The sequence below is a fragment of the Xenia sp. Carnegie-2017 genome, unplaced genomic scaffold (assembly GCF_021976095.1).
Source record: "Xenia sp. Carnegie-2017 unplaced genomic scaffold, XeniaSp_v1 HiC_scaffold_20, whole genome shotgun sequence".
NCBI classification, from domain to species: Eukaryota; Metazoa; Cnidaria; class Anthozoa; order Malacalcyonacea; family Xeniidae; genus Xenia; species Xenia sp. Carnegie-2017.
In genome coordinates this window covers 1,013,853-1,035,147 of record NW_025813483.1, presented here as the reverse complement: position 1 = coordinate 1,035,147, position 21,295 = coordinate 1,013,853, and the positions used below count along the sequence as shown (strand labels likewise).

Below are 21,295 nucleotides of genomic sequence, written 5' to 3'. Positions count from 1 at the left end.
TCAAAGATAAGTACTTTATTTATCTTAACAAAAAATGTTGTTGACGGAAATGTCGACGTTTGCGATACAAAGAATTGATCTCAGAGCTCACAGAAAGAAGTTGAACAACGTAGTGACAGTATACAGAAAAAACAAATACTTCGGTCTTTTTTTACATCATCGGCATCTCCTGCATCTAAATGATTACAAAAGAACAAGTTCATGACAGGGTGAAAACAATCATATGCATGCACCTTTATTTGTCTCTTTTTGATCATGTTCTTCATCATCGTTTCTCGTATTTGAAATCAAACACTAAAAGTTGCTAATGACTTCAAAATACATATATCTCTGCCTTGTTTTTGATTCTATTCTTCCTCTTCGACTTTTGCATCTGAAAAATAACAAAGAACATGTTAATGACGTCATGAAAACGAGTTAATATACTTTGAGTTACGACAAATTAAGTTTAGTGCTTGCAGAAGATATGTAGAAGTACACACAGAATCACATAGCAAATTAATTTTAAGATTTTGCAAGGTTTTTAAGATTCCCGATGGTTCTATCATGACATACAACATGGCTATCCACCGTTATCCATGTTATCTGAGCAATTGTCCGAAAGTCAAAACATAGACTGAAACAGGGGCGGATCTAGGATTTTTCAAACATCAGTCATGGAACGCCTGAGGCGTTCCCCACCTAGGAGGTCCATACTCCGACGGAAAGTTTTGAATTTCAAAGCCTTGGAAATGCCATTTTCAGCGTTTTAGAGCAATACAAAATGTTTTTTGTGGCATGGTTTTCGCGTAAAAACAACACATTTTGCTTACGATATTTTATAAAAAAACTGTGAAGTGAATAATACTTGAATGTTTTGCAAAATGTTAAGGCTTATTATCATGCCAAATATAAGGCATGCCTAGGAACATAAAATTTACTTTACAATAATGCTTTTCCAAAAAAAGATTGTCTTCAAAAATTTCTACCAAGTTGTCAGGCATAGACCCCTCTAGAGACCCCCATTCACACCTCTATGTAATGACTTAAGTTAGAAATTAGGTACTACAAGAGACAGTTCATAGATGTAGAAAAGCTGAGACATTAAACCATGCAAGTTTATTGTAACCTTTTACCCATTTCCACATACAGTGCAAGCTAATTCACCTTTTAAGAAAAAAACTCAAAATTTTTTTCTGCCTAAGATTAAACTAAAATTATCAGAGTGAAAATTTGCAATTAAGAACAGCTTAATGCATTAATGTTAACATACCTTTAATCATTTAATTACATGAATGTTAAAATTGGTTCATGTGTCATGCTTACTGATTATGATAATTATCTTTTCGTAGAATCAAAACTAGTTAAATGTAAATCTGAAATAATTTAGTTTGGAAATTATAATGATCATCAGAAAAATTACCTAGTGGTTATGAAAAATACTTTGCTTTTTTGCCAAATTTCAAGGTTTATCTGCATACATAGGAAGACATTTTTACTTTATAGAAAATGCTTTTCATACATCAATAGCCCTTTGGAATTTATGGCAAACAATCTGTTATGAGCCGTAGATTAACACACCTTTACATCTCTACATGAGGTGTTCAGTTAGAAAAGGGGACAATATGTGACATGGGACAACATTTCATGTATGTGAAATACTCAGGTTTATTACCATTCCAGTCAAATTGTCAAAATAAAAAGCTTCATGGATGAGAAAGACTCATAATCACAGGTTATAGTAAACAGCTTCTCGTTTAATCAATATCAGTTTTCTCAAGTCTTAAACAATGTGTAGTATTACTATGCAATGATTGAATGATTGATCAATGATTATACACTGAAAAGCCCCAAACATTTGTTTATAATAAGGTAAATAATAGCATGGCACCTTATGGCAACAGATTTTTCGTCCATTGAAATACAATTGAAGGAATATAGGCCAAGACTCCCCAAGCACTAAAGAAATCATAGCTAAAAGTCGTTCGGCAACAACAATTTTAGAAGGATCAATCTGCTTACCATACGCCACATTGACATAAATCGCATCACGTACTCGCATAAATTGACTTTGATATTTTACATTCATGCATACACTTCAGTTGTCCTTTACTTACGATTTTGGATGTAAATTTCTGCTGAGAAAACTCTAAACAATGATAGCTTGCTTTTGAACATCAATGACTGAAATGTCTCTTGCGAGATCGTCTTTGCCAAGCATTTACAATTCATCCATAAATTTTTCACGCTCTTGAAAAAATTCACAGCCTGGACAGCAGCATTCATGTCAATATATGAATTTGTAAAAGGTTTCCCTAAATTCCATCTGATTGTAGTTTCTATATTGCGTTAGAAAATTACTATGAGACGTTCAAACATTCAATTCGACATTATTCCAGATCGTCCACTAATCTGGTTATTCACCAATGGAATGGCTTAAATAAGCGTTCTTGAACTCCGTTATCGGTCGAGCCAGTCGAGCCACCCCGCTTATCAGTCAGCCAGTTAATATAATTCCAAATATGTTAAAATCTACTGATCTGTTTATTAAGGTGGTATTTATTATAAGTTTTCTTAAATAAAACAAAATTTTGAACGATGAAATCGAAACGATTACAGAACGAAAATTTAATGATCAAAAAATTGTAATCATTAAATTTGATAATTTTTGAACTATAAAACATCAGTCGCGTGAGTGGTTTGACATAACCTAGATCCGCCCCTGGACTGAAAGATTTCAATTTGAAGGCTTTTCATGAACATCACCTTCAAGGATATATTGATATTGCTAATTGGGTGAAGGGGTTCTTAATCATAGATGCATGTTATGATCAGTAGATAACAATACATTTCAGAAGAATTTAATACAGCATACCATGCATAAATGAATTAGAGCCCCCCCCCCCGCAATTAGCGATTGCAATACATCCCTGATCACTGTCATAACATCCCTCATTACTCTGCATGTTGAAAGTTATGTTAAATTTCCGAATGCAGAAAAGCTTTTATGGTAGTAATAAAGATCTACAATTATTGCAGGTCCTGACAATACTTTATGCAGCCGTGATGAGTGGTGAAACTATCACAATATGTTTAATTTCTAAAGGTCGTCTTATTCAAACAACCTGTATATCTGTGCGAAATTATATTTACACCCTATACTGTAATGATATTTTCATACACGTGATTCAATGATGGAGAGAAGACTAATCTGTTACTCGCTTAGGAACGTATTGTGCTGTGAAAACTAGTGCATCAAAACTACTGATGTGGTAGAAGAGAGGTTGACAACAATTTGAAACACGTTGAAAGAATGATCGTTGATGTCATACCAGCATGCTAGTTGATTTTTATGTTTAACATGAACGATGGTACGTGCAAGAAAAGGTCGTAAAGACATTTCTGATAAGTAACAATATTTTCAATTGTAGCCATGTTTCATCAAATTTAAGCTATCTATCCTCTTGACCAAGTTAATTATTTACAAGAGAATGTTCATAGATTGTATGCGCTTAAACTAACTAAAATAGGTTTGACAAAAAACCTAAAGGAGACAGACATAAAAATTTTCCAACTAAAATTTCAAATTTCATTCTTTCTATCTTTGCAAAGTTGGCAAATTTCATTCTTTCTATCTTGGCAAAAAAATTTGCGAAGAGTCTCTGCCACTTTTGTCTAAAAGTATCCGACTTTCTCCAATTTTTTAAAAAAATCAAAGGGAGGGCAGCTTTCGTCTCTGCTGCCGTGCCCTATCAGCCTATGAAACTGTCAAGTCACGTAACAATTATATGTTAAGTCAAAATTAAAACAAATTATCAAGCAGTTCAAACTATAGCTAAATTGAGATAGTTCCTTCATACCTACATGTAGCAATAGCATTTTTCTAAATTTAGATGCTTTAATGCATCGTTTAGTCCAAAGACTAAATAAATTGTTTCATCATCTCGTTCATGCGCACAAACTCCGTACCCAAAAGCTATTTGACTTTCCGTGACCTTATCGTAGAAATATATTAACACTCCGGAATCTCCCTCTTTCAGAAAAGGACGTACGCATTTAATGGCGATAACGTTCTTAAATATAAAGCGATCAGTTTCTGGGCATGTAAGCGTAAAGGTGATATCCAAAATCTCTCCTGTTGCGCCACCATCATATTTTGTAACACTGGCTCCTCCTTTCCTCAGTTGATCTGCAACTCTTTCCCATAATTCTTTCCAATCAGGCTCTTCGATGGTAAAATGGTCGCAAGAAATCATTTCTTCGTCAATAACTTCAATGGCCATAATGTCAGTGTTTTCGTTAAATGATTGACGACACGGAGATCCAAGTTTTATTTCTTCATCCATTAAAGGAAGATAATAATATTCGTTCTCGTCTGTTATTTCTCCTGTAGAAATTGTCTCGTATATTTGCTTTATTTCTTTCCAGTCCTCGGAAAAATTAAATTCGTAACCAGCTACTCGTCGGTCAGTGATACAGCTAGTGTGGAAGCAAGTCAAGGCGTAATGTGTGCTTTCTTTTCTACAAAACATTGTGACTGTACCTTTTGCTCTTGTTTCACATTCATCGTCAATTTTTCCTGTCAAAGGATTAAAACTGTTCTCTTTTTTTACTACTTCTAGGTCTGATAACCATCGAAATCGCGATTTCTTTGGTTCTGGTTCAAATTCAAAGTAAGGAGAAGCTTTCCATCTAAAAGTTTCATCAATTTCTTTTCTTAATGCATCTTCATCATTTTGTCTTTCAGCTGCCACTGTCACATACAAAGCAAGACGAGGTTTCCATCGTACACCATATCCACCACGAATCCAAGAAAAACTACAAATATGACATTTAATAAGTTAGACACAATACACACAACACGTATTATTCGGATTAATTTAACAAAATCTCCACTCATTTCATGTAAGTATTAAAATCACACTAATTAGACAATACAAAAAAGTTGTTCAGAAGTGAATGCTAGCGTTTAATCATGTTGTTGATGATGTTATTACAGAAAATTTGCCACTTGATTTGTAGTTTAAAGGCAAAAAGGAAAAATAACGCACAGTGGCTCAAATTACTCATTAATTTACTGAGCCTACTTAGTAACTTAGTGAGCATCCTTTCAAATTGACTAGCTTGAAAAGGCCTACTCAAACGTTCATGTGTTACTATTTGAAAGAGAACAGTTTCTTTGTATGGCAAAAAATCTTAATATTGTCTTAAAGATAGCGTTCGCCATGATGAAAAGTTGCCATTAGTATAGCCTATATGTAGTTCTCACAATTACAGACATTGACACAGATGGGTTGTTTGCGAAAATGCAACGTGTCATAAATATTTATTTTACACTTCTTTTTTGCTTCTAGAACTACAGCTAGGCTGTCTCAATTGATAACAATAAGGCCTAGTTCAAACGTTGACCTTTACATGAATCGAACGCATATAACACTAAAGATAATAATGAAGTTCATCTCATTTTTATGTTTTTAATGCGTTCGGTGCATGTTAACTTCGACGTTTGAACTAGGCCAAATACATACGAATTGCATTTATGCACATTGCAAATCCCTAGCATTAATTTCTTCCCATGATGTTTACGTCTCCTTGGGGATCAATTACTGCTGAATTATGCAAATTAAAAAGGCTGAATTAAAAGATGAAAAGTGTTTTGAGACACCCTGTATAGGGCATAAAACTAGAGCTATTTGATAAAATAAATTGTATGAACACAATTTACAAACACGAGTTCATACGGCGTTTGAGTTATATCGTATGCGTTTGAAACAAGCAATTCTTTTGTTCTGTTCTTAACTGAACCATTAGTAACGGAACTCATAAGTTTATTACACATTTTGGGCGCTTGTCTTCATAATCATGGGAAACACATTTTTTAAATCCCTAAAGCGTAATTTTTTGCACAACAATTAAATACTAATGTATAATCTCTAGCATACAAATTATAGAATTAACAGCTTTTTGATAAACCCTGTACATAGGTTATAGTCGAAATTTTTCATTTTAAACATGCTCTTCAACCCAATATTCATAAGCAAGACATTTGGAAAAGATATATTGAGACAAACCTCCTTAATATATCATGAATTTCGTCACGAATGCCGTAGTATTCGTCAAGAAAATTTTCGATAAAGAAATCGTCGTCATTCTCTATATCATCATCTGGAATTGTATAAGATTTCTTCATTTTGGTAGTTGTATCCCCGGTAAGATCTGAATCTTTCATTTCTTTTACTGTACAGTCGATGCCTGTAGGTAAAATTAAAGCAATTACGAAATTGTAAATATCTTACAATGATTATAGATGGTCGATAGTGATGAGTTTTTAAACATTCATGATTTCTTAACGTAAGCGATTTTATGCACAGCTAACCAATAGGATAAATTATACCATGTAAAAATACTTATACCAAAATAAGAAAAGCGAGAAACAAGGCTTAAAATCAAAAATATTATTTGTGTATAAGTTATAGCTACTAATGAGGTGTAATGTTGGCAAACTGATCCAGGCAGTTTTTCTATCTGGAAATGGGAGGATGAAATTTCGTATGCATTAGTGGTATCACAAATGCACTGACAATTTTCTATTTCGATGCAATAGAGAGAAACATTTTTTATTTGTAATAACAACAGGGCATAAAAGACAGGTGAGCATGCAGAATTAGTATTCTATACAACACGTTGGATACATGAGAACAATTCTTAGAAAAATAACATACAACAAATAATTCACGATATGTTTCATGTTTTTCTAACTGCATGTACAATATGCTTAATTGATTGGCAAACAATTTAACTGTAAATGATACATGCTACATAATTAAAATAAGACTACTTCCAGGCTCGAGCTCACTGCAGCCAATCAGATTCAATTTCTTTACACTATTTAGAGGAATGCGCAGTAATTTACAGTAGATGTGGGAAATATTGATATTGAATTATCCAATAGAAATCATTTATGAAGAACTTTGATTGGCAAACAATTTAACTGTAAATGATACATGCTACATAATTAAAATAAGACTACTTCCAGGCTCGAGCTCACTGCAGCCAATCAGATTCAATTTCTTTACACTATTTAGAGGAATGCGCAGTAATTTACAGTAGATGTGGGAAATATTGATATTGAATTATCCAATAGAAATCATTTATGAAGAACTTTTTTTATATTAACGTACGTTTATAGTTGCTAAAGGAGGAAAAAAATTTACAATAGAAATTATATATTTTGTTTCAGCCTAGAGCAATAGTTACCAGTATTGCATTGTAGTTGCCAGTGCCTTTTGCATGTATTACTTTATTAAAACTAATGACAGTGATTCAGTTATCTTTATAACACAAATAAGTGTTTTTTAAGATTTTCATCATTATGATTTCTGAGCCTGTAAATATATGATAAAATTTGAGAAATTTGAGTGGGGTTAAGCACCCTAAATAGAATTTCTAGGGAGGAGACTGAGGCCCCTAAGCCTCCCTAAACTCTACCCCAATCCGCCAAATTAATAATACTGGTTAGAAAAAACGTAATTATTTTTAAAACAAGGAAAATAATGGGACCACACATTTTCAGTGTTTTCTGAAAAAATATGTTTTTATATTTAATTGTGCTAGTTTGGCATATAACGGAAATTCAGCCTCGTGGTTGACAACGCTAATTTAAAAACATCAATACAAAAAACTACGTACAAAGACTAAAGTGACAATTATCCAAATATCGTACTCATGTAAATTGCGTCCTGCACTTAAATGCCAGTTTCAATGTCATCCAAAATCTTTTTATATTAATTATTATGTCAAAATACGTGTTAAAATTACGGGAAAAATCTCTCAAGAAGATATTTACCTCACATATTGTTTCAAAAAAATCTAAAAACATTTTAATATATTTTGAAATTCAAACTGGAAATGTCATTCACTAAGGGCAATATGTTTAATCATTAACGTAAGCGAAATCTTTTAGAAACTAACACATAAATACCTTGTTTTCTGTATTCTAGGCCGTATAAAGTTGAATCTGAAACATAAGGAGTTGACAAATCTTTAACAATGATTTACATAATATCATCTGCAGTAAAATGTTATGAAATGAAAATATTTTAGGCGCAAATATCATTAAAAACATTCACGTTTAGAAATCATAGGCAAACTTCTATTTTGTGTTTAAAATATTGTCTTGTTTTTAAAAAAGCCTTCGCTGAATTTCAACTTCACGAGCACCCGCTAGCAATATAATTTACCTGACAGCGTTACTGTCATAACACTCTAAACTATTTATCGTGTATAATATTTTGACGTTCCCCAAATGAATTCTGTTCCTCTCAATGTCAAATGTATAATTATATTTGTTTGCTAGTTCAAAATCAACATTCAAAACCATTTTCGTGTTTATTACAGCTAAAATAAGAACTGCCAGCCCCTTTTGTAACGTTTCCCACTTTTTATAGCTGTAAAGAAGGAAACCATTTTGATATTTTTACCAAGAAAAAAACAATCATTCACTTCAAACAATCCTCTGTCTAAATTGCAATTCGTCATGTAGCCAATCACAAGCCTTTTTTATTCTACCTTGTTTCCTGTTGACATGTGCGCCCGGTTTACTTTTGCAGTCTCGAAATGAATAGACACAGCAAATGCTAAAATGCTAATGCTAAAATGCAAATGCTAAAAAAATTTAACGGTCTAATAATTCTAGGAAAAGTCCTAGCGTTTTTTTTTAAAAAGCTTAGGCTTATTTCAAATGTCGAATTTTATATGAACCGAACACAATTAAAACAAAAGATAATGAGGAGGTTCATCTCATTTACTTTTACTTTTAATGCAGAAAATTGTCAACAATTTAATAAAGTGATAGTCGACAGAATATTATTTGTTTTATGCCATAAGCAATTAAACAGTAGCGGATCCAGCGTACATCAAAATTAATTATAAATTCAAAGTACTTTCAGAAAAACAATATTTGTTTTCAATTTCTAAAGAATATAATTTCACCAATAGTTACGCCTCTAAGGGACTTCGAAATGTAAATACATGGTAAAACAAATGCTATGATCACCAAGCATAGTTAAATATTGCATATGTAAAAATTGTCTTCTTACCTGGCAACAATTTGATATTGTCGATTAACTGACACGAATCAATCTCGTTAATTTCGTTACATGACGAATAAATTTGGTCAATTTCAAATTCTAAAGCTTGTTCGGACAAATATTTTGTTTTGTCGTTTTCTCCAAGCAAAGAGCAAACGGATATCAGATTGCCCAAAATTGTGCCTTTGTTAAACGGCTGGTTGGGAACAGATATTTTCGTTTTGAGTAATAAAGCTCGTTCAAAATAATGTTTTGCCATCTCATATTCTTTCAAATGACTATAAGCACAGCCCAAATTGTTGAACGTTGCAGCCATATTGAGAAATTCAGCTATAGAATCGATATCTAAGGCTCGTTCATACAAATCTTTTGCTTTGTCGTACTCTTCCAATCTCATGTAAACAAAACCCAAGTTGTTGCACATTGCAGCATAAAATACATGATCGGGACCAGATACTTTGGCTTGAATGTCTATAGCCTGTTCGTAAAGATCTCTTGCTTTGACGTATTCCCCATTGCTGAGATAAACTGAACCCAAATTGTTGTATGTTGTAACTGTGTTACCATGGTTATAACCAAAAATTTTTGTTTTGATTTGTAAAGCTTGTTGGTAAATTTCTTCTGCTTTTTCGTACTCTTCTATTTTACTGTAAACCGAACCTAGATTGTTGTACGTTGCCGCAAGTTTAACATGGTCAGGTCCAAACACGGTTGCTTGAACTTTCATCGCTCGTTCATAAAAATCTTTTGCTTTTTCGTAATCTCCAATTTCTGTGTAAATCGAGCCCAGATTGCTGTACGTTGTAGCAATATTAACATTGTCAGGACCAAATGCTTTTGTTTGAATTTCTATGGCTTGTTCGTAAAAATCTTTTGCTATTTCGTACTGTTTCATGTCATGATAAACTAAGCCCAGATTGTTGTACGTTGTTGCAATATTAACATGGTCAGGACCAAATGCTTTTGTTTGAATTTCCATGGCTCGTTCATAAAAATCTTTTGCTTTTTTGTTCTCTCCCATATCTTTGTAAACCAAACCCAGATTGTTGTACGTTGTTGCAATATTAACATGGTCAGGTCCAAATGCTTTTGTTTCAATTTCTATGGCTTGTTCGTAAAAATCTTTTGCTTTTTCGTACTCTCTCATATCTTTGTAAACCAAGCCCAGATTGTTGTACGTTGTTGCAACATTAATATGGTCAGGTCCCAATGCTTTTGTTTCAATTTCTAAAGCTTGTTCACAAAAATCTTTGGCTTTCGTATTCTCTCATATCTTTGTAAACCAAGCCCAGATTGTTGTACGTTGTTGCAACATTAATATGGTCAGGTCCCAATGCTTTTGTTTCAATTTCTAAAGCTTGTTCACAAAAATCTTTGGCTTTGTAGTATTCTGCTGTGTCATAATAAACCAAACCCAAATTGTTGTACGTTGTTGCAACATTAATATGGTCAGGACCAAATACTTTAGTTTCAATTTCTAAAGCTTGTTCATAAAAATCTTTGGCTTTGTCGTATTCTGCCGTGTCATAATAAACCAAACCCAAATTGTTGTACGTTGTTGCAACATTAATATGTTCAGGACCAAAGGCTTTAGTTTCAATTTCTAAGGCTTGTTCATAAAAGTCTTTGGCTTTGTCGTATTCTGCCGTGTCATAAAAGACCAAACCCAAATTGTTGTACGTTGTTGCAACATTAATATGGTCGGGACCAAATACTTTAGTTTCAATTTTTAAAGCTTGTTCATAAAAGTCTTTGGCTTTGTCGTATTCTCATTATAAAATTGTTGTCGTTGTTGCAACATTATTCGGGACCAAAGGTAATTTCAGTTCAGAATTTGTCGTATTTGCCGTGTCAAAGTGAAACCAAGTTGTATAACGTTGTTGTAACTAATACTTCATTAATTTAAACAAGGCATGTCTGGCTGTTTAACCAACCATGTTGTTGCATCTCTTCAAATTCGTTCTTTAATTTATTAGGTTTGTCATGTCATATTAGGAAAATCTTTACTGTTGAATCGTTGGTTTTATACAAATGCATTGTTTTAGGTTGATGCGGATTCAGTGTGGTCAGGATCAAATAAGTCGTAATTCTTAAGCTTGTAGGTAAAAATTACTCCAGGAAACTTTGTTTCGACGAGAAAAACCACACCTGTATCAAACAAGACAGAGAACAAATAAAATAATTTGCAAATTTTAACGACTTACTTAAAATGTAGGCAAAAAATAGGTGGATGCATGCTACGTCACGGCACAGCCATGTTGGTGGTCAAATACAAAAGTATATTTTATTTATGCTATTGTGGCACCAGCCGGCGTGGGTGAGCCACATTATTTGATGATTCCCTGGTTGTAATCCAAGAATTTAACTGTTTTGGTTATAAATATGTTCTCAAACAATACAAATTTAATTGCGCAGGATGTAATTCCTGTTACATTAGTGAAACCACCCGACATCTACCCACCAGGATTAACGAACACATAACTTCCGACAAAAACTCACACATCCACAAACACCTACTAAAAAATTCAAATACACTGGATCATGTTTCACCATCCTAGACACCGCCAACACTCAATTTTCTCTAAAACCTAAAGTGGCTTAACACATACACAAACTAAAACCTGATCTAAACAAACTAATTCAACATTTTAACACCATTTTCCAATTGTAAATACTCAAATTTGTCTCTATCACACTCATATAATACTTGCCATGCAAATATCACACCTTATCTTTTTAGATTTATTAATTAAGACATATCGTGTATTTTATTATACATTCAACATTGTAAATGCTTAACTCATTCTCATACTGAAGATGACTTAATGTCGGAACATGCTAAAGGTTAAAAATTTTGTCGTTTATTTAAAATGCTTTCTCAAATAATATTGCTTCAATTTCAAACTAAACTTTTTAAATAAATTCACTCGATGATAAAGTTGGTTGGTTTGTTGGTCGTTTAAACATAACTCAATGTTACGAGTATAATAGAGCAATAATAAAAATAGGTGCACACTGTGTCCACGTGGGTAGCCTTGACCACAGCACAGTATACGGAACAAACAGTAGTCAGTAGCTCCACTTTATTGGGCAACTATGTGCTGTATTTTTCATTAAATAGATTACTGGTGGCAGCTAGCTATCTGTTACGTATTTGTTATCTGGTTCTTACGTCATTGTAAGAATGGCTAACCTGACGTTTACTCCTCATTTGACTCTGAAGATGACTACCACTAAGGTTGTCGAAACGTCAGTCAACAACAACAAAAACAGTCCTTCTCAGGACTACACCAACCTGGACGATCTACATTTACAAACATGTAACGATACTCCCGGGTTCAAACCATTTACTTTAGGACTATATATTGTCGGTGATTCCGTTCCAAGTTGAATTTTTATGTTTATTGTTCAAAAGCGAAGGTATTGCACATGGTAAATACATCATTGCTGATGTAGTTATTTTCTATAGGACCATAGCTTGACTCTAATCATATATTTGAATTCTTCTTCATTTTTGACAATCAGTTAATTCTAAATCGCCATCATTACTAATTGAAATAAATATAAAGAAAACTATATCCTATCTGCTTTACATTCCCGACACCCAAACACTGACAAACAGGGTGAGAGATAAACAACGCGACTTATGAATACCGAACAAAATACAAGCATTGACTGCACACTACACAGTGTATCAAGTTCCTTGTATTTTTCGCCCAAATGATATATATTTGACGTCTGAAATCACCACTAAAGCATACAAACAAATGAATTATATCTTCAGCTGCTAAGTTTTGACTATCGCCAGTAAACAGAGTGCGGATTATACGCTGAAAAGCATAGAAAATTGTAGAATATCATAAACATTAAATGACGCGTAATATATTACTTTCGTTATTAAAATTTTACATATTTAGAAATATGATATTACTGCATGTGCACACACACACACAAACAGACGAACACTTTTTCAGTATAACACTGGTAGAAAAACCACATTTCAATTGAATTCAATAGCTTGACCCCGCTTTTATGTGGATATAAGAGACCGTTCTATGTGAGAATTCTAGTACATCGAACTATTGCCAAACATTTCTCAAAACAAAGCAAGGCTTTCCAGATATTTATTTCAATCAAACTTTTAAATCCCGATTTAAGTATGTAATAACATGATAAGTTGTAAAACATGAGAAAAAATTATAAAATTATGAGTCATGTTGAAATTTTACTTGAGTAAAGTGTTTTTAAAAATACCTTTTTCAATTGAAACCTTACGTGCTTCTCCGTCGTAGTTAAGTTTGACAAAGACTATACTATGTTGCATATCGAGTTGCATATTATAACTCGTGATTATCTTCCGCTCGTTCGATTTATGAGTGAAACTACGGCTCCCGTTTACTCTATATACCGGTTGCTATCGCAGCAGGTTAAATATTCTTTGCATTAAAAGGCAGTGAAATTGTTCAACGTCAGAAACACAATCAAATAGACTAAATCTATCAGTTTAATAAGCTTTCACTCCGAACAGTTAACCTTTAAAGCAAATGAAAATATCGTGATCAGCGAATCCGGTATAGTGTAAATGCAGCCTAAGAGATGAAAACCGACGTTAAGTCAAATATTTAGCAAAGTTTGTCTCGTGAAGTCCGTAATCATTCTGATAACAGGTAATCGCATATTTTGAAAAACTTTGGCGGATTGTCGCCAAAATTTCGGCTACTCATACTTAGTAATGACAATATTAAATATTTAACGACGAACGCGCAGCTGTAGAATAGCCAATTTTTGACACCGACGAAAAACAACTATGGATAATGAGCTTCAAAACTCAAAATTTTAATGAATATAACTGTAAAATAAACAAAGCGATTATAGACTTACGCAGTTTTGACATGAACATTTCCACAATTTCAAAAATCAAAATGGGATAATTACTTCTTAGTCTGACAACGATATGTATCCTTGTATTTATTTAAAAGTTAACTTCTCTTTCAGTACAAACACATCATCAATAACTTACCGTTTCTCTGGAATACGATGTATTCAGTAATTATTCGCGATTCGATTCCCACCGCTTACGACCAGATGTTTTTCACAGACCAAAATTCTTCATCGAACTGTGTCATCGAACTGATCGAAGATATCATATTTAATTATGCATTCTTCTAGGAAAACGATTGGATGATACATGTCAACGTATTTCTAAGTGTTGTCATATCTGGAAATATTAATTCATTCAAGTGCAGTCTTACCACTGATATGTATATTACACTGGACAACGCACCATGTATAAAACATAGTAAGATAATTGAAGCCAGAAGTTGGCTCATCTGATTATGACCTTCGTGGGGGGTATCGGTCTCACTTTACTATACTTTTGTATTACAAAATCACAGTTTTAGCGTTTTTATTTGTTCTATAATTTTTTGATTCGAACAAGATTTTTGTGAAAGGAACAGAACAACTGGCAAAGATATTTAATCCTAAAAAGTTTGTCTTCTTGGCTTTATAATGGCAGAAAATTGAGATGGTACGAGGTCGACCCGCATTGTTTTGAAACAAACTGGAGATTACATGATGCTGCTGCTCTTATAAATTGTAGAAATAAAACAAAAAGCAGAATCCTACTACTGCTACCATAATTTCATCTGCAATGACGTTTATGGAAGATTGCTACAAATTTACTTATTTAACAACACTTTGTTATTCACATCGCTAATATCATAATAATTTCAAATTATATCTTTATTATATCAGTGAAGAAACAAAACAAATCGACATAGAAAAATAATCAGAAAGATATTTTGATGAACCATAGTAAGTTGAAAACGGTATCATCAAACTCTACGAGATGTACATCATCAAAATATGCAAATTAAAGTACCTCTGTTGTCATTAAGCGAAGTAAAGTTTTCAACCAGTTCCTATGTGAACAACTTCAATATCGATGAATATGTTGAAGATATGAATACCTTAGTTCTTATTCTGTTGTAAATTTGTAATTTTAGTATTCATCTTCTAAAAATGCCTCACACGGCTGAAATTGTCCTCGTCACCTTCAACTTTCAAATTTCAATACAACTTGCCATCTTATTTTTCAGTCGTTACAAAGCCAAAAAACAGAGCTTCAGGGTTAAAACTCTCTACCGGTTTTCCTCTACATGTCATAAAAATTTTGCCTCAATCAGAAGTTTGTAAAAGGAATGAAAACGTGAAAACTGTGATTTTGTAAAACAAAAGTATAGTAAAGTGGGACCGATACCCCCCATAAAGCCAGTAGCAAATGATCGATCTTCTGGCTTCAATTTTTAGCAAGAGATGCATTATCCAGTCTAATATACATATCAGGCAATACGATTTCTCACTGCAATTTTATAAGGGTAGGGTAAAACGCGGAAACGGAATGGCTGAAGCGGAAAGACGGAAGAGGAATGGCTGAAACGGAATAGGGGGTAAAACGTGGAACAGAGAGTTATAAAATGCTGTATATGGTTAAATAATTATTTGCCACCATATACATATGGATTGTCCAGTTTTAGATATTGAGCGCATGTGAAAGTTAACAAAAATGAAAATTCATTCCGTGCGTATTTGCAAATTGCAATTGACTCGCTAATCATCGAAGGCATAGTCTTCACAAAACGTTGTAAACAATTCATGAAAATAGTCATAACTAAAAAGCTCAGGATACAAGACAAATGCAAGCTTAGCATGCGATCACCAATTTCAATTATATTTCGTTCATGCATACGGTACGAAAAACTTAAACTTAGTAAGAGCAGTATACTTGTATTTAATCAGATTAGTGTATTTACCGTAATTTATTTATTGCTTGATTCATTTCGCTCACGGCACAAAGCAAATGAGCAAATTTCGCTTTCCAGTCTTTTACAATTTACAAATATTTTTTGTGCGAATTTACATGATCTCAAATGACAGCAAATACTCACACAATATACCAATCAAATATATGAGCAGGAAATACAATTAATTATTTTCAGATACTTGCAATGTGTTAAGTATTTTTCTTCAAAAAATGAAACATTGTTTGCAGGACACAAAATACTTGGAATGTATATTCTTTTGAAGAAGATACTGGAAAATGTAACAACAAATATCAAAACCGGTTGTATATTATTTTAACCAGTACAAGTTACGTAAGTGTGTTAATTTATTTAAATGGACGACATTTCATTCACTTTATCAACTGTTTTAAAAAATAAGTTTTTGCCAATTTTTCATGTAAATAAAACACACTTATTCACAAGTTGGATCTCTCTTTTCTTACCATTGAAAACATCGCACTTCCATTAAACACTTTATTGGTTATTATCAAACCAACTTTGTTATTATAATGAAGTTGATGCTAATTTAACCGCGAAAGTCTTTGTGCATATAATTATGCAAGCTTGAATATGTTCTTTGAGACAACAGGAGGTTAGAACATGCATTTTCTCTGTTGTAAACACAAAAATCTGTCACTAGCGTTGTGAGAATGCATTATTCGGGTAATGTGTTTATTAGTATACGTCGAAAAAATAAATACTACATTCAACGTTAATTACAATATCTACTCGGATGTAACGAAGACCAGATTAAAAAGATTTTCCTGTTGTAAAATTCAGATCCCATACGTTTAAAAATAAAACACTTTGTTGCTGGGGAAAAGCAACTTTCAAATCGTGGGAAAGTGCAAGTCATACTTAAAATCTATACTAATGTATATTTATAACTATTTACCATATACAGCATTTATTACTCTCTATTCCGCTTCTGCCATTCCGCCATTCTGTTTCCGCGTTTTACCCCTACCCAATTTTACGACGGAAACTCTCTTTTTTGTTGAGAAATTCTTGTTTAAGACTGAAACCACAGTCATTTGTCCGTTTGTCAAATGTACTAGGCAAATATACAGGACGAATAAAAACGAAGAACTTTACCTATCTTTATAATTTCAATGCTCTGTCCTAACCTTTTTCTACGAAAGGATAAAACTTCGTCATCTAAATGCATTTATTACATATCTTTGTTATGTAAAAAGTTTTGTTTGCCTTGGAATTTGACCTCTAAAACCAAAATATAAAAAATAATGTAACTGTAGAATTAGCTAAGTGATAAGGAATTGAAATTTTAACAACAAGATGGTTTCTAAAGGTTTCTTTGTACACCAAATAGTTCTGAAACAAATATCAAATTACATCTCCTCTTGGAGCAATGCCTGTAAAGTTTTTACCAGTATTGCGGTTTTTGTAAGTGGAAAATGTAACACTTATACATTGTAGATTTTTATATGCACGACAAAGATAGTCATAAAATGTCTTACACATCACGTCACACGAGTAAAAAAATTATGAAAAACTTCGTTTATCACTCTTAATATACTTATATGGTCTACAGAAAAGCTGCATCGATTGATTTTTCTTTTTAGATCTGATATTTCTCGGCTCTTGTTATTATAATTTCATGAAAGTTTATTACCAACTTCTCAAGTTCTCAAATTTTGTCCTATAAATAATCATTTGCTAAGGTGTACCAGCTTTTCCACTATAAAGCATGCACTAAAAACACGTGTCTTCCACCCCCTGCATAATTTTTATGTTCAAACAACTGTATACATGCCCCAGACAATACAATGGAGCTCAGCTTTTGGTCAGACAATTTAGTGAAATTAAGGTTCTGGAATTTAACTAATATTACCATCACATTTTGGAATGCAGAAACTTGTTCCACCCGCTGATATGTTAAGGAAAAAAGCCCCTGTGTCTATCTTTCCCGGATGAAATACTCAGCTCATAATCCATCATAGTATTTAAATTTACAGCTTAATTCTTTATTTTCATTCTTAACAAATTAATCCTTATGGCCTGCTAGGATGAATAGAATAATATTTGGAATCTTAACAACTAAATTTTAAAATTTTTCACTAATGAATTCTACAATCTATCTAGATTTAAAAGTCCTGTTTTCTTTTACAATAGAGACAATGTTTTTGTTTGACAATTTTACAAAAAAACACATTCGAGGTCAGTGGCGGATCTAGGGTTGGTCAAAATGAATTATTGTCGCACATTTTGGAATATATTTAAATTTCTTAGCCCCTGAGAGACAAGTCCATTGGTGCAATTATATTCTTTAGAAATTCAAAACCAATAGTGCTTTTCTGAAAGTACTTTGAATTTAAAATTACGCAGCTTTACTATATTTTGCTCGCTGCTGCGTAATTTTACTATATTTTGCTTACTGGTCGAGATGTCTTAAACAGGTTTGAATGAAATACTTATAGTTTTGGTCAAAACAATTTTAGGTCCGTTTGGAAACATGAACTTCAATGCAATGTTTTGTCGAACGATGGGCGGGTGAAGTGCAGTTTTAAAAAATACATGTAAATCGTCAAAAGTGCAAATTTTTTGTTTCATTAACCCGAAACACTTAAAAAAATGTTAATCAACAATCGACGCACAATATAGGTAAAAATTACTAAAAACAAGCGTAAAAATGAGTGGAGCTAGCACAGTTGATTTCAAATTTCCTAGATTTCTTCTATCTTTGTTTAAAATTGCCCGAATCTTTTCCAACTTCCGCCAAAAACTGCCCGACCTTCAATTTCTTAAAAAATTATGGAGATTGTGCAGTTCACACTAAAATGAGATCATTTCTTTATGCCAGCATGTAGCAATAGCATTTTTCTAAATTTAGATGCTTTAATGAATCATTTACTCCAAAGACTAAATAAGTAGTTTCGTCGCCTCGTTCATGAGCGAAAGCTCCGTACCAAAAGCTATGTGAAAGTGTTATGTTTGTTTTCTTTTCTACAAAATATTGTGACTGTACCTTTTGCTCTTGTTTCACATTCATTGTCAGTTTTTTCACTTGAAGGACGAGGGCTGTTCTCTTTTTTTACTACTTCTAGGTCTGACAACCATCGAAATTGCGATTTCTTTGGTTCTGGTTTAAAGTCAAAGTAAGGAGAGCTTTCCATCCAAAACTTTCGTCAATTTCTTTTCTTAAGGCATCTTCATCATTTTGTCTTTCAGCTGCCACAGTCACATACAAAGATAGATAGGGTTCCCATCGTACACCATATCCACCACAAATCCAAGAAAAACTAAATAATGTTATTCAATATAGTTAGTTATATAATAACGTTAAAATTTAAGCAATTTCATTGGTCAAAAAGACAGAGCAGTAAGCAGACCCGTGAACTCAATATTTAGATAACTGGAATGATACCTGAAGCCAAAAATTGAAACCAGAAAAAAATCTTTGTCGTCATCACTCGTCAGGCCTCTGGCCTTCATAATCATTTGTATTTTTGCATCTTGGGGCATCCACAGACTGGGTATTTTGTCGTCGACAACTTTTCGACTACATTTAATTGTCGACCACGAAAAGCCTTACTACTGCAAGTATTAGGTATTCTTCGCACATTTTTCTTCCGTTCGTTCGTTAAATCAAAGTTACAAAAAACTTTAATTTTAAAATTATCTTTCATGTTCATTAACCAAAAGCATGCGTGCGCATCTTAAAATTTTTATTATTCACTCCCCAAATTAAAAAATGTTCTAAATTGTGACGTCATATCCGAGAAAATTCTTAAACGGATAGACATCAAATCCAGGTGTTTTACACATTGAACTAAAATACATGGAACGCTATCTGTAATACAAAACCCTAATAGTGTGTTTTCAATCAATTATTACTCCGCGAGAGAATCTCAAAACACTACACACGCGTGTCTGGGGTAAAATCTCGCGTGTCTGGTGTAAGATTTGGCTTCAATTATTTGCGTCAGGTAGCGTTCCATGTATTTTAGTTCAATGGTTTTACAGTACATAGGTCGCGTAAAAACACTGGCTCTAGTAAAATGGGAGTCAAAAATTGTGTGCTGCAAAAAGTTTTCTGATGTTATTTTGTCTTCCAAAACAAAACTTAAACGAAATTGATTAGTTATCGCTTGTTCATTCTCACAGCCAATCTCATATTTTAGCACGTGACTTAGGCTAGCCAAAAGCATTTCTTCAATCCTATAGACCAATTTTCCGAAAGTTTGAAAAACAAAAACAACTTGTTTGCCAATTAAATCTTGGGATTTTTTTTTTAAAACACAAAAAAAATAGATAACAATCAACCGAAGTCTGTTCAGCTATAGATACACGGGTATGACGTCATTTGTGATAAGAAAAAAAAGTGGCCACGAACCAGGATAACACGAACACCATGTATTCGATTTAAGTTCAATACAGTTGTATTGAACTAAAGTTGTTGAACTTACGTTGATGACGTTTTGACAACCTTAGCGGTAGTCATCTTTAGGGTCAAATGAGGGGTTAACGTCAGGTTAGCCGTATTTGTTATCTGATTCATGCGTCATCATATTGAGTGCATAGAAAAGGTGTAGGTGCGTCAATTGTGACTTGTCTTCGGGGATTAGTCTAAAGTTATGTGTTAATTGTTCGTTTTTTTGAGGTTGTGAATAAGTCGTTTGTATGGTGCTTGTAATTATTTTGATATGTTTAGCGGGTTTTGTTGAGAACTGAGAATTTGTAATCTAAAGAGAGTGTTAGCCTTGTTGAATGGTTTTTACGTATCCAAGGTATAGTTCTTAAAATTAATAATTACAGATGTTGTTTGTGAAAATGCAATGTGCCATTCTTTTAAAGTTCTGCTTAGTTTTATTTGGAACAACAATGGTTATCGTCGTTTTCACCATTCTTAACACTCTTTAATCCAATATTTATAAGCAAGATACTTGATAAAGATTTATTGAGACAAACCTTTTTAATAAATCATGAACCTCGTCTCGAATACTGTAGTATTCATTCAAAAAATTTTCCTCAAAAATATGTCGGCTCTCTTCATCATCATCAGGGGGTGCAACTGGTGTCTTCATTTCTGTGGTTGTATTAACTGTAAGAGTTGAATTTTTCATTGCTTTTGACGAAGAGTTGATGACTGCTGCTAAAATGAAAACAATCACAAAATGATATTATATTTCAAGATGATAAGCTGGTCGATGGTAGTGTGTTAGTTAAACATGAACCAATGTAGATTGAAGTGAATTCATTAAAAAAAATTTCACAAACTGATATTTTTGAGTTAAGTAAATACTAAATCTTATGCTGCATAATCCAAAAAGCAGGAAAGTGAAAAAAGCATTTGTTTTGCTTGTGATTAATCCAAATTTTAAACAAAACAAAACACAGTCTGTTGTTTATCTCTTTGCTGGG

At 33.0% G+C, this 21,295-nt stretch overlaps 1 protein-coding gene and 3 long non-coding RNA genes across 4 annotated transcripts; all 4 read right to left on the bottom strand.

Moving 5' to 3' along the window:
* On the bottom strand, window positions 1–1,943 carry LOC124442703. Its single transcript, XR_006947336.1, has 2 exons — window positions 1,871–1,943; window positions 1–373 (listed from the first exon to the last, which is right to left on the bottom strand). It is a non-coding gene; the product is annotated as an uncharacterized LOC124442703 (long non-coding RNA).
* Window positions 1,944–3,378: 1,435 nt separating this feature from the next.
* Window positions 3,379–10,832, bottom strand: LOC124442557. The gene is made up of 5 exons (XM_046993056.1): window positions 10,441–10,832; window positions 9,078–10,316; window positions 7,961–7,996; window positions 6,051–6,231; window positions 3,379–4,797 (listed from the first exon to the last, which is right to left on the bottom strand). Exons 2-5 carry the CDS (start codon window positions 10,213–10,215, stop codon window positions 3,840–3,842), a joined length of 2,313 nt encoding a protein of 770 aa, XP_046849012.1. The 5' UTR covers window positions 10,216–10,316; window positions 10,441–10,832; the 3' UTR covers window positions 3,379–3,839.
* Window positions 10,833–16,945: 6,113 nt separating this feature from the next.
* Window positions 16,946–19,032, bottom strand: LOC124442566. The gene is made up of 2 exons (XR_006947286.1): window positions 18,900–19,032; window positions 16,946–17,134 (listed from the first exon to the last, which is right to left on the bottom strand). It is a non-coding gene; the product is annotated as an uncharacterized LOC124442566 (long non-coding RNA).
* A 40-nt stretch (window positions 19,033–19,072) lies between these two features.
* On the bottom strand, window positions 19,073–20,909 carry LOC124442568. The gene is made up of 2 exons (XR_006947289.1): window positions 20,843–20,909; window positions 19,073–19,173 (listed from the first exon to the last, which is right to left on the bottom strand). It is a non-coding gene; the product is annotated as an uncharacterized LOC124442568 (long non-coding RNA).
* Between the last annotated feature and the right edge of the window lie 386 nt (window positions 20,910–21,295).

What these genes read in the sequence shown, in the direction of transcription:
- LOC124442557 (XM_046993056.1), bottom strand. Translation starts at nt 10,215, where the DNA reads ATGAGAGAGTACGAAAAAGCAAAAGATTTTTACGAACAAGCCATAGAA. An exon ending in CAATATCAAATTGTTGCCAG is followed by an intron (nt 7,997 to 9,077) that starts GTAAGAAGACAA and finishes CTTATGTTTCAG; the next exon opens with ATTCAACTTTATACGGCCTA. An exon ending in CCTAGAATACAGAAAACAAG is followed by an intron (nt 6,232 to 7,960) that starts GTATTTATGTGT and finishes TTTTACCTACAG; the next exon opens with GCATCGACTGTACAGTAAAA.